Source organism: Gordionus sp. m RMFG-2023, chromosome 1 (assembly GCF_954871325.1).
Source record: "Gordionus sp. m RMFG-2023 chromosome 1, tfGorSpeb1-WG-v2, whole genome shotgun sequence".
NCBI classification, from domain to species: Eukaryota; Metazoa; Nematomorpha; class Gordioida; order Chordodea; family Parachordodidae; genus Gordionus; species Gordionus sp. m RMFG-2023.
In genome coordinates, this window is record NC_088775.1 from 39,344,279 (window position 1) to 39,360,962 (window position 16,684).

General features: G+C 26.7%; 1 protein-coding gene across 3 annotated transcripts; it reads left to right on the forward strand.

Moving 5' to 3' along the window:
• The first annotated feature begins 3,293 nt into the window (after positions 1-3,293).
• Positions 3,294-15,986, forward strand: LOC135922728 (uncharacterized). Of its 3 annotated transcripts, none has more exons than XM_065457172.1 (32): positions 3,295-3,501; positions 4,236-4,457; positions 4,594-4,618; positions 6,151-6,317; positions 6,434-6,592; positions 6,787-6,811; positions 7,140-7,306; positions 7,424-7,530; positions 7,748-7,769; positions 7,828-7,849; positions 8,236-8,402; positions 8,507-8,626; positions 8,693-8,717; positions 8,790-8,950; positions 9,184-9,284; positions 9,370-9,406; positions 10,271-10,286; positions 11,006-11,181; positions 11,290-11,429; positions 11,653-11,707; positions 11,770-11,788; positions 11,835-12,007; positions 12,050-13,637; positions 13,692-13,852; positions 13,909-14,019; positions 14,147-14,177; positions 14,248-14,408; positions 14,715-14,816; positions 14,878-14,899; positions 14,987-15,162; positions 15,627-15,753; positions 15,811-15,986. In XM_065457172.1, exons 1-32 carry the CDS (start codon positions 3,430-3,432, stop codon positions 15,816-15,818), a joined length of 4,665 nt encoding a protein of 1,554 aa, XP_065313244.1. In that variant the 5' UTR covers positions 3,295-3,429; the 3' UTR covers positions 15,819-15,986. The 3 variants fall into 3 exon arrangements, with proteins under 3 accessions (XP_065313247.1, XP_065313244.1, XP_065313245.1); XM_065457173.1 differs by having other exon boundaries at positions 7,427-7,530; XM_065457175.1 differs by lacking the exons at positions 15,627-15,753; positions 15,811-15,986 and having other exon boundaries at positions 3,294-3,501; positions 14,878-14,916.
• The last annotated feature ends 698 nt before the right edge of the window (positions 15,987-16,684 follow it).

The following is a 16,684-nucleotide window of genomic DNA, read 5'->3' on the forward strand; positions in this document are numbered from 1 at the left end:
TATTTTTTTTAGAAAATTTTGGCCCTCTTCCCTAAGTAAAATCATAAACCACTGTACCAGTATACAGTTATTATATGCTCAACATTATTATCTAAACTAAGAAGCATATCAGCACGACAATATTTTATATCTCGGCAAACGTTTTATCCTATTTTTAAAAAAATTATTAGGAAAAATCTTTTCGTAGAATATGTTCAATATATGCTCTTTATATATTCGAAGATTTAAATTGAGTAATAGAAATAGAAAAAAAGAGGCTAAAATTTGTTAATTTAAAAAAATAATTTTTAAATAGGTTCAAAATCTATGGCGAGATGGCCAGCACAAAGTGATTTTAACTTAAAACATCAGCATGATGACATTCCATAAAAAATGAAATAATGAAAATTAGATTATGATATTTTATAAAAATTAAAAGACAAAACTTTTTATTTGCTTAAATCTTAGTTATAAAGTATGGATATGGAAGAGTATTTAAATTTAATGTTTTGCAAGGTTTTTAAATGACAAAATCATTAGTTTATTTGAAAAAAAAACATTATTTAAATATATAAAATTTGACTACTTAATAGGCTTCTGGATGTTTATGTTAATGATAATATTATCAAGTCATTGAATATAAACTACTTGTGATGGTAAATGTACCTAGATATATAAATGTTACCCTGATTGAATCATTCTATAAAATGGATAATATTGACCCATTAATTTCTTAAACATCATATTTTCTTCATACACCATAAAAATTTTTATAATTTGCCCACTTCCGCTCTGAATCTATTATTATAGAAATATTTTGTTTCAAATTTATTTTATTTTTAAAATATTATTTTAAAGATTTTTAACCTATTTATCGTTTAAATTTATTAGTATTCTGTATAGATATGAATTATCAATTTATGGGATAATTATTCATAGGTTATTTCTTTGCACTTATAACAAACGAGAAAATAGTCATTTTACAACAAAAAATCCACGATAAAAATTGAAAAGGGATACAAATTTTTACACCTATCAAACTTTGAATGATTTTTTTTTTAAATTGTGAATATTATAATTTTCATTCATTCCTTCCAGTGAAAATATTTTTATTGTGGTTAACATACTGATAGAAACGTTGAGTATGTTATATTGTTAAAGGGCGACAATAATATTTTATATATATAATATCAAACTGAATACTAAAATGTTTGGTTCACTCCATATTTTGAGTTTTAATAATAGATTCCCAATTTTGACATTATACCTTACATGATTATAATAAAAAAAAAGCATCTTATAAATATATTTCGAAAACTAAAAGGTTGCTCCATATTAATGATAATCTTCTTTATATTTAAAAAAATATAACCATTTATCGAAAACTGCTAAACATTTTCTTAATAATGACTGCCTTCTTTTTTATTTTATTTTACAAATAAAAAACTTATTTCAGCCGTTTTGGACGATGGAAGACATAACTTCCATTGTCTTTCTTGTAAAGGTCGAAACGTTATACATAATTTGTGAAATTCGATTATCCTTAGAACTTATCAGCTCAATTTCCTCTATTCTTGAACCTTCTGGTCTTTTCCGAACTGATGGGAAACGTCCTGATGAGATTTCTCAAATTCCTTGGAAGGGTGGTCTTCCTGGTCTGGGATTATTTGTGTATTGACTCTTTGGCTCCATCCAATCAAACACTTAACAGGAGAAAAAGGAGTTACTTAAAATAGAAAAATATTCTGAAATATACAATAATACATATTCATTCCTATTATTTCCACAACCTTTGGGAATTGTGCATTCTCCTTTTTCAAGGAACTTGGCTCGTACATTCGTAAAAAAGACGCGCCATAGCAATTCATAGGGCTAATTACATTAGCTTCATGGGCAGCCTCATCCCACAAGATGATTAGTTTTAACATTAATATTTTTTGTGCGCGTTGTTTTCTTTTTCTTTTTTTTATATATAACATATATATTTTTGATATCTTTAGTTATGTATAAAATAAATTAAAATATAAATTTCTAGAAATTTTTATTTATTAATATTTTGATAAAAATTTGAAATATAAAATATTATATATACATTAGATTAAGGTTGTTGAACCTTTAGTGATATATATTTTTTAAAAATATTTTGTTCCATAATATGATTTGGTTAAGCTTAAACTAAATACCGAACCCTTCTATTTCAAATTGTACATTTTAAAATTTTTTTAATAATATACAACTTCCTAAATAATAACAAGTGCCTAACTCATAACCTCATCAATTTATTTATCATGGTTGCTTGGCTCATACTTTTTTTTTAAAGGAGACATATATTTTTGTGACAAGCATGCGCTGTTTATAATAAATAAATTAAACTCTAATTCTTAAAACTTTTACGAAATAAGTTCATCTATAATAATAATTGCACCATTTTAACTAATATGTAATTCAAATAACCGGAATAATGCAAAGGTATATTTAATTTGATTTAAGTGATAAAAATTGGTCGTTTTATATTTTTTTTTGTGGCGCTTGTCAGTTATAATAAGGGTTTTAGTATTAGGGGTCTGATTTGTTAAGGTGCCTTTACTAGGGGGGAGGCACACATTGTACAAGTCTTTAATAATGTTATTTAATTCTATCAAAGTACGTTACAATAATTATGCTATATATTTAAATATAAAAATAAAATTTTAGATTAATTGACCCGTCAAGTATGCTTTCGGTCAATTGACCGTATTTTATTTTCAACACCGACTTGCCTATAATGTAATCTATTTTAAAATGAGGGGTCATTATGGGAGGGGGGGGGGCTAGAGCACTCCTAAAATCTTTATTCAATAAGATAAGGCTAACAATGATGTAATTACCTTCATCCATAACTATATAATTGGAACTATCTTTATATTCAATAATTAGCAGGAGGTTTGTAAATATCAATCCTCATAATTATTCTTCAATAAAGCAGATATCATTATTTTTATTATAAACATAAAGACAAAAATGTATACTGTAATTTAGAACGTTTTATATATTTCTAAAAACATAAAATTCTGACATTATATTTTAATAAAAAAATTTTATTTTTTTTTAATATCTATTTTCTAGAACATTTGTCTCGTATTTATAAATGATAACCAAAATTATAATTTAAATGTGTGATAATAAACTAAATCTTTTAATAGAACTGTTCTCTTTTAAAAATACATCTTCACAATTTATTTATCATTTTAATTTTTTTTTTGAAAAAATTTTTTTAATTAATAAAAAATGATTTTTTTTTATTAAACTCTTGGTTAATTTTTTTTTGTTTTAATAAAATTTTTTCAAAATATAATTTTATTATAAATCTTTTTTAAAAAAATTTATTTTTATTTGTTTGAATTGTTAATGCTTTTTACCTTGTCTTCCGCACTCAAAATAACACATTTACCAAAAAAGAACCTCCTTTAAATGGCACCAAAGATGTTAAGATACTTGCTTTTGTCATTGGCATTGGTACAACTGATAGCTAGTCACAATCAGGTAAAGAAAATTAAAATAAAAAAATCTTTAAAGGAAATAAATTGTATAAATATTTCGTTAAATTTTTATAATTTTGCAATAAATTAATAACTTAAATTTTCAAAATCGCAATTTTCTCAAAAAAAAGAACAAAGAAGAATAAGGATAAAAAAATTATTATAAAATATGCTAGAATTATATTAAATAATATTAATTTTACTGAGAAGTTGTCCACTATTATAAAGAAAATAAATTTAAAAGAACCCGAATTTTTCAAATGACATATTTTTTAATAATATTTATAAATATTAGTTTTCATTTTTATAATTAAATAATTTATCAATCTCTAATTCTAAATACGCTTCTTTTTTTTAGAATGTTCTAAAAAATATTACAAAATTAAATGCTAAAGTTGCCATATTTTCGAAAAAAATATTCTTATTACATACCAATAATAATTAAAAATGACAATAGTTAACATCATCATTAAGTTATAATCATTAATTATAAATAATATTCATTTTCATCAACATCATCTACTAGATTAGAATCATTGCCGGTTAGTTTTTCAATGTCCTTTTGACAATTTTTTTCCAAATTTATAAATCTGCTTTCATCAGCAATTAATTAATGTATTCAATTCATTTTACTAAATAAAAATATAATTATAAAAATTAGATATTGTTTAATTTAAAAAGGAATGAGATTGAAAACCAGAATATTTTTAATGTCACATATATCTTGGCATGATTTAGGATAATTATTATGACGAGGAAGACGATTATCAGTACGATGATGACGATAGCAACCCTAGTGCACAAGCGTTATCTAAAAAAGGTCATTATCAATACATTGATGAATATTCTGATGCGCAAGCATTATCTAAAAAAGACCATTTTCAGGACGATGATGACTATCCTAGTGCGCAAGCGTTATCTAAAAAAGACGATATCATGAATGAAGGTTCCCTTGTTGCGGTAATATATTTGATTATGGAGTGTTTTTAATATATAAATATGAATTTCTTTAAAAATAAATGAACATATATGACTAGAGACATTCTAATTTAGTTGTTTTTAATTTAGATAAACTATATTTAAATTTATTTTTCAGACTATGTACAACGAAGGAATCGGCTGTAAGTTTTAAATATAATTATGAACACTTATTATTTAATAGACACCTTCATACCAATTTATTTTTCAAAAAATTGTTCTCCATTTTAAAATTATAATTGACGGGGTCTTATATATTATTTATTTAGGCTCTGATGCCCTTCATTTATGATTGCCATAAGTTTTTCACTTATGTCTAGTGTTATATTGATTTTCACTTCGTCATGTCTACTTTCGATAAATCTATTTTATCTACCACCCCAACATTGCAGTTGTTTTGCCTAATTATTACTCTATCCTTTGGATAATCACTTATTCACTTTATTGAGTTTAAAAAGATTAACTATATTGACTTTATTAATAAAAAAAAATTCTATTAAATTTATTAAAATTCAAATTAAACTTTTATTTTATTTATATTCAATATTAAAACAAAAATGGAATAATGAATTTTTACAAAAATTCTTTCAAATTATAAAAAACTTTTAATACACTAAACTTATCTATTATTCTCTCCGCCGCGAGCATTTCTTCCATTGCCGGTATTCCCAATTTGAAAATTTATTTTTTTGGTTACCAAATTTCGTAATCTTTTTTTAATCACCTGTTTTTAAATTTCATTATGTAACTTAGCCATTTTACTTTCCTGTAATTATTACAGGCCCTAACACCTTTTTTTGTTGTTAAAAATAATAATAAGAATTTTTTGCTAGGCTATCAAATTTTTTTAAAATTATCTATCAAAATAATATCTGGCTTGAATAGTTCTCTTGTTCTCCATTTATTGCTAAATTTATATATAATTTCCCTTTAATAATTTCTTTTATTTTTATGAAATAAGATTCTGCACAACTACCATTTGCGTCTTTCCTATATGATCATTTTTTAAAATTCTAATCCTTCATCACGATCTCTTCCATTAATGTATCTATTACTCCAGGAAATCTGGGGTTTTAGCAAATTTTCAAATTATATGATTTATCGGACGATATTTTTCTTTTTTTGTCTGAATCGTATTCCAGTAGATATTGAATATTGAGTACCTACCCTGTAATGTGAATTGCATAAAATTTTGCCATTAACTTTTAAATTACTTATTTAGATTGATTTTATTTTATAGATTTATAGTATAGATCAGAAAATGACAAAAAATTTTGTGAAATTGTTTGAAAAGATTTTTACTCTATGCATGCTAGAATACGATTCCTGCAACACTATGTCTTTTGAAATAACATGCTTAATTTATGCTTTTAAAATAGAATAGTACTAAATTTGCTACTATATTACCATCATTACATTCAACTTAAGATTTCCATTGTAAATTATTTTGAAGCATGCCGCTCCTTAGTCTTATTCCCTTTCTATCTATTTTTTTACAGACACTCCGCATTTTTCTCCAGAAATTCTATTAATTGATATATGTAATTGAATAATGAATTATACTTATTATATAATATACTTTTTGAAGACCATTTCTTTGAGGATGAGATTATATATATTAAATTCTAGTCATATAAATATCCATCGATAATTTCTATTTTTCACATTAAAAAAGATTTCTTATCATGTAATGACAAAGTATTGAGAGTAGCATTAACCTTTCAGAACCCATTTAGTGGATATATATATTCACTAGACAGGACCGATAAGTGTACAAACAAAGGCTCTGCAAGTAAGGTGATCGAAATGACTTTTGATCTAGGAAAATGTGGAGTGAAAAAGGTTCCTTTTATAAAAAAATACATATTATACCATTTGCTTTACTCATATCTTGGTTTTTAGATAGTTTATTTTTTTAAACTAATTTAATCGATTTTTTTTAAAATTTGATTTAATAGAACGGAAATCTTATGGAGACAACTATAATGGTTGATTTTGAGAACTTAAATCCAGGATATAAAGATCAAAATAAACTACTGAATCTTAGTTGTCAGATTGACCACGCCAAAGGACTTAAATTTAGAGGAGGAGATTCCAAGTCCGAAGCCGTATTACCTGTAATTATTATTAATAAAAATTATGATAATTACTATAATGCACGTAAATCATTTTGAACCAAAAAGGCCCACCTTAATTCTTTTTTTTCATCATTTACATTTTCTGAGATTACCCCAACTTTGTTTGTTTAATCTGTCTCTTAAATAGATTTCACTTATTCTTAACTTAAATAAAAAAAATTTTTTTTATATAGGAACGAAACCCAAATCATCCACAAAGTAAGCCATTATTTTATATATTTTTAATTGAAAGAAGAGGTGGGGGGGGGGGATTATTCTCTCACGGTGATTCCAAATGGGGAATCGAAAAATAATGGGTCATTTAATAAGGTTTAGATTAAGCCCATGTGGGCCAACATGTTGTAGTGAATCCTACATGCAAATAGGCCAGACAGCCAGTAGTCTTAAAAATAATTAATTTTAGTCTGGCCAATGCATACATCTAATTTAAAGGTTTGAATCACTCTTGGGTTAATTGAGTAATTCACAATCGGCATTTCAAAAAAACTCATTTTATTATGAAATATTTTTATCACTTTTTTTTAAGTCAAAAACTTGTGTAGCAAAAGTGGATTCGACTTGTCGCTGCAATTCGAAACCAAATTTGTTGGAAATATATACACAAGTACAAACTTGGGCACCTGTGCTTACAATAGCAAAAATAACAAAGAAATAGACCTCGTTATACCTTACGAATCTTGTGGATCCTATAAAGTTCTATAAAAAAAATTTTTAAAACTTAGATTATTTAATTCCCAATTATTTATTTATTTCATAATTATAATAGGTAGTCCACAATTTAATAAATATTTTATTTTATTATTACTTAAGAAGAATCAGTACACATTCAATATGTTGGTTGTTGAATCTACCGCCATAAACGCTGGTTTCAAATATTTTTACAACCTAGGTTGCCAACCCACTACCCAATTGTCCATGTAAGTGATGTACAAATGATATAAAAATTTAGTGAAACTTTTTGAGAAAAACTTGTCCTCCTAATTTAAGAAAATTTCAAGGTTAATAATGACAAAATAAGAAATCGTCCATGACAAAAATTTTGGGCAAGTCATAATATCAAACTCTCGAATTAGCCTTTATAAATTCTAAATATTAAAAATCTACATTTTATATTTTTTTAAATATATTATACAGAGATTCCATTAAACTTCCAACGGTAATTTTTTATTGTTTAAAGTTTATTGTAAAGACTAACTCTTTTTTTTTAAATATAGTTTTCATCAAAAGTGTCGGAGAGTAAATATTATAACAATTTTTATACATTATACATATTATTTAAAAATTTTAATTTTTATGCATAATTGTTTACATAATAAATTCAGTCCTTTCTTTTATATATATATATATATATTAAAAACTAATATTTGCAAAGTTTCAATAAAAACGGCAGAATAAGGTGATAATGATTGCAGAGCTTAGCTTTAAAAATAATCGCAATATCTAATTAAATATATATTTATCTAATAATTGAGAAAAAAAAGATGTTTCTTCTAAAATATAAATATCTTATTCGTCATACTTTGTATGAAATAAATCGACCCCATTTTTAGAAAGTTCCCTTGTTATTCATGCATGAAATTTGAAAGGGATAAATTAATATAAATAAACGTTTATTATTATAGAAAGCTTTATATGCGGTGCTGATAAGGTGGTTGTAAAATTGACATTTTCAACACCTTTCAATGGGAAGATTGTGACAGTACAAAATCAGAAAACATGCTCGTACATAGGTAAAGGCGAAAAGAAAGTTGTATTCGATTTGAACCTTAATGAATGCGCGTTTACCAAAGTTAACAAGCTTAATTTATGCCATATTTTTTTATAAACAAAATATTAAATATATATATTCTTATTTCTTTATTTGGTAAAAAAAATATTGGAAAAAAACTATAGTCAGGTGACCTTATTTCCCAAACATTGGCAGTAGATTATAATAACGGATTTACCGATTTTATTGGTTTCGAGTGTTATGAACGCAAGTTGGAGAATATTACTTGGATCAATCAACATGAGGTAAATATTATTTATACCGCGTTATTCCTGAATATAACGATATCTTTTTTTCACAAACAAATCTAGTACAAACTCAAGATCTTTCCTAAAAGTGAGACTATTTAAATTTTTTGTTATATGTCATTAAAATTTTTAAATTTATACATATATTACCACGATTTAGTAACGTATATGTGCTTGGCCGACGGTATTAAGGTAAATATAAAATTCGAAAGCCCTTTCACCGGATTTATAAAATCCCTCGGCAGTGATTGCGATATTCCTGTCGACAAAGGAGGCATAATCAATTTGGATTTAGACTATACTAGATGCGGTACTCGTAAGGTATATTATATTGTAAAAAAATTATAACTAAGATTGCAACATTTTTGAGGTTATTGATCAGCATATTAATAAGTTTCTATTTGAAGTGCATAACTATGCATTCGCAGTTAGCGCAAATTCGCGGCAAAGTATACATAAAATATCAGCATATTTTGTACATGCTCTCAAGAATGCCTGCATGATAGTTTTTATTAAAAAGTTTAACCTTTACCTATTCTATTTGTTTTCTACAGATTGACAATACATTCTTGAATACATTGCTAATTGGTTGCAATGGTATCGCTCTATCTTTTGATGTTAAATGCAAAAAAATTATCCATTCCATGACCATTTAGTAAAACAAATTAAAATTATTTAATAAATTTAATCCATAACTACTATATGTTAATAAATAATTCCATACTTATATTATTTTTCAGTGAAGTCAATAAAATGCTAATCGAAACAAAGCAGACGGTAAATAATATTATGTTTTAAAATTTAGGAATTTATGTAATTTTAAAAATATATAAAATTTATTTCAATTTAACCGGGTATTGTATAACTAATATCTAAATTAACATACCAGGAAATATTTAACTATCGTTAGATGGGAAAAGTTAATCGAGAGGTAACGTGAGTCTCTTACTATTAACTATTAATTGTTATTATATCCTTAAAAGTTTTATAAATCTAAAACTAAAATTTTGCACACTCCCAACATCTTAAGATCAGAATAGTTCTATATTTTACTTATGATTTTTAATTGTTAATTTTTAAATCGGATTTTTACTATTAAAAGTCATACAATTATAGCGAAGCAGAGGCTTAGCCAGATTGGGTGGGTAAAATTTTAATGGAGGTCTATAGGTCTACTAATTTATTAATTAATTCATGAAATATTGTTATAAAGAATCTATAATGGGGAATTTCTATTTTTCAAATACCTATATAAATATCACAAAATACTTGTAAAAATATAACTAAAATGGGAAATTTTAGACCCTTAATCTATAAAAAGAGGGCTAATTGCTAAAATTATACGATAAAATGTATAAAATTTTGCACACATTAACTTAGATTTAAATAGGAAATGACATAATCATGCTTAAAAATCTGTAGGATTTAATACCTCAAAATTACCTCTCTGGATAAATTTTTAGGTAGTTTAAAGATATTTACCATATTGTTTGATATTGCCGAAAATTCAAGGTTAATCGATAAGTTTTATAAAATCTTATTTTATATTGTAATCATTTAAAATAATGTATAGTGATATTTATTTATCTTACATTTATTTAATTGGATTTAATTTATGTATTTTTTTCTATTTATTTATAGGTTCAAAAAGCTCAAGGTAAATTATTTAAATTTAACATACTAAAGAAAGTCCAAATTTTATTAAAATATAAGATCCATTTTTAATATATAATAACAGGTGACTCCCCAAAAATATTATTTACCCCCCCCCCCTCCTTAAAGATATATGGAAAGAAGTGGATACTAACCTTCTCCCCTCCATATGTATACGTTGCGAGTCAGGTCGCCATATTGCATTTTTTTTAGTTTAACACAAGGTGGCGCTATATCGCTTTTTTATAAATTTGGTTTGAGAACGGTTCTTAATTTTTGAATATAAATCAGTTTTACAAAATTTTTGAAGTAGTTTGAAATTGATAGTGCCAATTTTTTACTCCACGAGAAAAAAAGTAAAATTTTTTAGAGTAACATTTTTTTAATAAAAAAAACAATAAAAACGTCAATTATGAAATTTATTTAATGAACTTATAATTAAATATTAGTGTAAGTTAATTTTCAAACTACAATAATATAATAATTAAATTTTATTAAAAAACATGTTAATAATTCAAATTATTTGTTAAATATTCGAATTATCCGGATTATTTAAATAATTATTTTTACCGATGTGCAATCTAACTTCCAAGAAACGTTTACATCTTAAAAAAATAGAATAAAAATGCATGGAGCTTCGCATAAATATAGTTTAGCCGATATTAGGAAGCTATTTCAGTTCTAATTCAATATGCATATTAAATTTGTTTTCACGAAAAATAGTGTATGGTGTTTGTATCAACAAGGGAATGAAAATATATATCAAATTCGAAGCTCCGTTCTCAGGGAAAATATATACGGTGGCTTCTAAAACCGGGAGAATAGCCTGTGACATCACATTTAAAAATGCTAAAGCCAAAACTGTATTGATTCCTTTTGATAGATGTGGCACTAAAAATGTACTATTTTTTAAAAGAATAATTGATTTTTTAGACATGCTTTTATCGATTGATATAAAAGTTTAATGACTTATTAAATTTCTTTTTATAATAAACTTATTCCCTTAGGAGGACGGTTTGTATAGAAATACTATAATAATTCAATCAGATACGTATACATTGTGGAAGTCGGTTTATTCATTTTTCTGTAAAGAACCTGAAAAACTACCAAGTGAAATCCCTGAAAGTGTAGTGAAAAAGATATTAGAGTAATAAAGATTATTTTAGTAGTAATTTGATTAAATGATATTAATGTTTACTCTTCTAGTTTTAGTTTAGGTTTGTAAATTTATAATGAGCTAACCTTATTGTGTGAGGAATAATTTTTAATTAAAATAATGTTAGTTGATTCATAAATTCAATGAATTATATATAAACCAGAAATATAGTTTTAAATTACATCTATATTACTCAATGACTTTTATATTTAAGTGGATTTGACACAAAAAATTTTGCAAGCATGGGAAATGTGATAAATACTATATCGGTAATTTTTAGTCATAAAATTTCAAAGTTATTTTCTTTATTTTTGTGTTTATCATTTATTAGGTTTCCCAGCCATATGAAGGTAATATTTATCATAATTTTACTTAGTAAATTTTTTTTATGCTTAGCAAATATTCTTTGCATCGGCAATGAGATTCAGGTCGTTTTCCAATTTTATAAACCCTTTAGTGGTAATATATACTCGAATTACAATGTAAAAAATTCACAATGCACCAAAGAAATAAAGGCAAAAACCCACGTTACTGCAGGGTTTAAACTGGAGACTTGTGCAACATTAGAAGTATGAATAATAAAATTTTGCCTGTTAATTTACTTTATCAAGGATTCCTTGTATTACAAGTACAACATTACCCTTAGTTATTCACAGAATGAGTTATCTGGTGGATACAAACTATATTATTCAGGACAATGTGCCATATTGAAAGAGTTTCCAACTAAAAATGGAGAATTTCCAGGTAATAAAATAGGCAAAATTCCTGGTCATAAAAAAGGCGGATTTCCAGGTCATAAAAAAGGACTTCCAGGTATTAAAAAAGGCGAATTTCCAGGTCATAAAAAAGGCGAATTTCCCGGTCAAAAAGGAAAAATCCCTAAAGGCAAGATTGGTGAAACTCCAAGTGTAAATGAAATCCCGGAGAATGAAGGGATGACGGAATCAACATTACCTAACACGACTTGGAAAGGCAAAAAAACAAAGAAAACTCCGATAAAAATTACAGAAACTAAGGTTAAAACTCCCAAAATACGACCAGATAAAATTAAAAAAATCAAACAACCTCACCAGGTTGAAAAAACTTTGGGACCAGATGTGATAGAAGAAGAAAATGAAACGACGAATATACCCGGATGGAATAAAGCAGGGACACCAGAGATAGTTATGAATGGAGGAGTCGAAACATTCGCATCGCCAAAATTTAATCAGGGTACGCAAGTTCCCATTGGTGGTAAAAATAAACAAATTTCTAATAAACCATCTGAGCAGGTTCCATTAGATAAAGGAGTTGAAGGCTTGTCAAATCAAAATACCCTATCATCTCCAAATATCGATAATGTTGAAATAGAGAAAAGCTCATCAAAAGTTTTGAAACCTTCAGAAGGACTAAAAATAGTAACAAACCGCATTCCATCTAAAATATCTCATCCCCCGGGGGTGATTCCTCCTGGAAACGCTGGCGAAAATGAGGAAATTAATGAATCAAGCTTAGGCTCAGCGTTGCCCCATCACGAACAAATTACACCTAAAATTAAAATGTCAACTAAAGTCCCTCAAAAAGAAAATTGGGCAAAAGTTAAAGTTCCTAATATAGGTGGAGAGAGAGAATCAAACTTAGGCTCAGAATCGTCCCAGCGAGAACTAACACCTGAAATGAAAGAGTCTACTAAAGTTCCTAAAGGAAATGGGAAAAAAGTTATAGGAGGTCATGATACAGAAGGGAATTACATGAACGAAGGTGAGGGGGGTAAAAATTACACTTACACAGGTAATGCTCAACATACTAAAGGTAGAGAAGATAAGATATCCACAATGACAGGGGGTATTGTTCCAGGTGTAAATCAAGTAGGTACCGGGGGTGTTGAGGGTGAAGGTGGCGTAAAAGGTAATATAAAAATAGTAGGCGGAGTCAACTCAGGAGATATGGGTCAACAACAGGGTGGCGCCGCGGGATCAGGAGATATGGGCACTAAAAGACACGGAGAAACTGGAACTGAAAGTGAAACTGGTTCTAGGAAATATAAGAAAATGTGGGGAACAGGAGATAGGCCTGAAGGTTTTTATGATATTAACGGGACTGATATGGAAGGATCATTAAATGAAGGAGAAAACTTGTATGAACGAACAGTCGAATATTCCGAAAGCCAATATGTAACAATACCATACGAAAAACTTACTCCCAAAAATAACGTCGCATGTAAATTATAATTTTACATAAACATAAATATTTGTACTTTACCCTTTAAATTAGATAAGATTAATTGCAAGTCTAATTCTGTTGCGTTGAGTTTTATGTTCCAGAAGGCATTTGTAGGGAAAATATATGATGTAAATCATACATGTGAAAAACTTATTAGCAAAGAGAAAATATTACTTTGGGAAGTTAAACATGGAACGTGCGGTTTGAACAAGGTATTTAGATTATTAAATTTCCCTTTCTACTTTCAACTCATCATAAATATGAATAGATTAATAATACTTACAAGGCTGATATAATCATTGAGTATCCAAAAGACATGTTTAAAACTTACGTCAACTTAATGCAATTTTATTATACCTGTACCTATGGAATTACGAAAGTTAGGATATATCTTATACAATATTTTCTTTAAACAAAATTATTGATTTATTTTATACAATATTTTCTTTAAACAAAATTATTGATTTATTTTAAAAAAAATTAATTTAAAATCCAAATATAAAAAGAAAATGATGGAGGCACTAGCCAGACCTAAAGGTATATTACATAATATAATCATGAATATACACATTATATATATATAACTTAAAAAAATAATAAAATGTAGTTACTATGAAATGTGGTGCCCAACAATTTCAATTGACACTTACCTTCTTAAAACCATTTTATGGCAACATCACTACCGAAAAAGGGTTGTGCTCAACTGAAGTACTTGGGAAAACTACATTCTCTTTACAATATGATTTGCTATCTTGCGGAACCGTTAAGGTCTTATTTACTTATATTACTCTATATATGCAAGCTCACCCAAAAGGGGTAGCGGGTGAGGGAGCCGCCCCGGTATCTAAATTTTGTTTCTCATACATTTAAAAGTGAAATTTAAAGAAAAGTATTACTATTACATGAATCATACTTATTATTCCTTAATTTTATTCACAAATCCCATATGGCTAACATAGGTTTTTATTTATGGGGGGGGGGGGGTTACCTATAGAGCCGTAGAATTAATTTTCATCCCGAGCCATTAAAAGCCTTAGCATGACTGTATGTATGATCAAATTACTTTATTTGTAGCATAATGACAATTACACAAACACGCTTTACGTGAGATACAAAACTGGACAAGTTCAAACTTCAAAAATGTACTGTCGCGTCACCTATTTCAAAATTAAAAAAGTTTAAAATTTTAATAATAAATACAAATATCGCTCTTTTATGATTTGTTTTTTTTATATAGGAAATCAGCTATCCGCGCAGTGGTATAAAAATTATTTTAGTAATTTTTAATAATACAAGTTTTTTGGATTTTTTATTATTTTATTATAAACATAACACATAAAATCAAGTTGAAACTAATTGTCGAGAAGATGGTTTCTCCGCGAAATTTGACCTTGGTTTGGTTTTAAATTTAACTGTCAATACAAGAGGTGACGAAAGAGTACCCAGTTGCTCCCATAACTTTTTCAATCAAAAGAAAATAGTTGCCGACTTTCTATATAAGGATTGCACATCTATAAAACGAGTAGGACCTATTATATCACATAATTAAGGGGAAATCCTCTTATTTTTTAAAATTGCCTAATAGGTATAAATCTTTGTTAATATTTGGAGTGCACTCCATAAGGTAATGAATAGGACAAAGGGGAAAAAAATATTAATATCAGCTTTAATAAAAAATAAATTAAATTTCCTTCTTTATATACAAAACCTATAAACTTTGAATGCACTCTAATAATCGAACTACATCAGTGATATGGATTTAATTCAAAACATTTCCATATTTTTTAATTCGTTTGTAAATAAAATTATAATTATTTAACTTGTAAAAATTGATAAGAATATTTAAATATGTTATTTTAACAATTTTTTGCTACTCAAATAATTTTATTTTTAAATAAATTAAAAAATATGGAAATGTTTCCATCAAATCTGGTCAACATTGTAAATGCTAGATCTTATAAACATTTTTTATTAATAACAATTAAGAATGAAACTACCTCGATTGCGATTGTTGATCTAAGATACCAAAACGACGCCCAACTAAGAACTTACACTCTTACTTGTTTTACCAAAGAATGTAAAGAAGTGTGCCCTGGAAGATTGGATAGAATAAGTATATAACGATTAAATTTTTACTTTTTTATATTTATTTTTATAAATATAAAAATAGGTTTTTAAATGAAAGGACTAGAAAAAGATATGAAGGAAGCGAGCTGACAACTTTTATCACTTTAATTATATTTATTTATATTTCTGAATAATTGTTTTTATAATCAAATGCTCATAGTTATTATATTATTTTCAAAAGATTTTTAATTAATCAATAAAAAATGTTAATTTTTTAAATTAATATGTTTATTTTATTTTTTTTACGTTCAATTGTTTCTGTTTACAGTTAAAGGATTTTGCACAATCATAGTTAGTGCAAAATCTTTTTGCCCAGCTCAGACATCTACTATAAAATATAGTGATTGCTAGCTTTTCCCACTTAAGAAGGCTCATTTTTTCATTTGCAAAACTTAAGAGTTTTCTTCCTTTAAATTTTTTTAAAAATTTCTCGGGTCCCACCGTCATATATTTTAGAAAATAAATCACATTACTTTATCAAGTAAAAAATGTAAACTACAACAATATTATCATCCTAATTTATTTCGGCTCCCTTAATTCCTGTCCTCCGCGTTTCACTGCCATTTACCAAATCATCCTTTAGTTTTATACCATATTTCTTCCTCCGTCACATCCTTCTAATCATATGCATGGTCAGTCACGGGACGTTTCCACTTGATAAATTAGAAAGATTTTCTAATTTCATTTTAGGCCAATATAGATCCCCCCCCCCGCCGCCTACACTTCTCTTTTCCGAAAAATGTAATAAAAAAGATACTTATACATTGATTCTTTTTAAAATAATGACTATAATTAAAATTTGTTCAGAAAAACATTTTAATATATTTTGTTTTCCCCTCAACAACGAAGAACCTTTTATTAATAACTCATTTAAATTGGAAATAAAGGCCTTATAATTTATTTTAAATCTTGGCAAA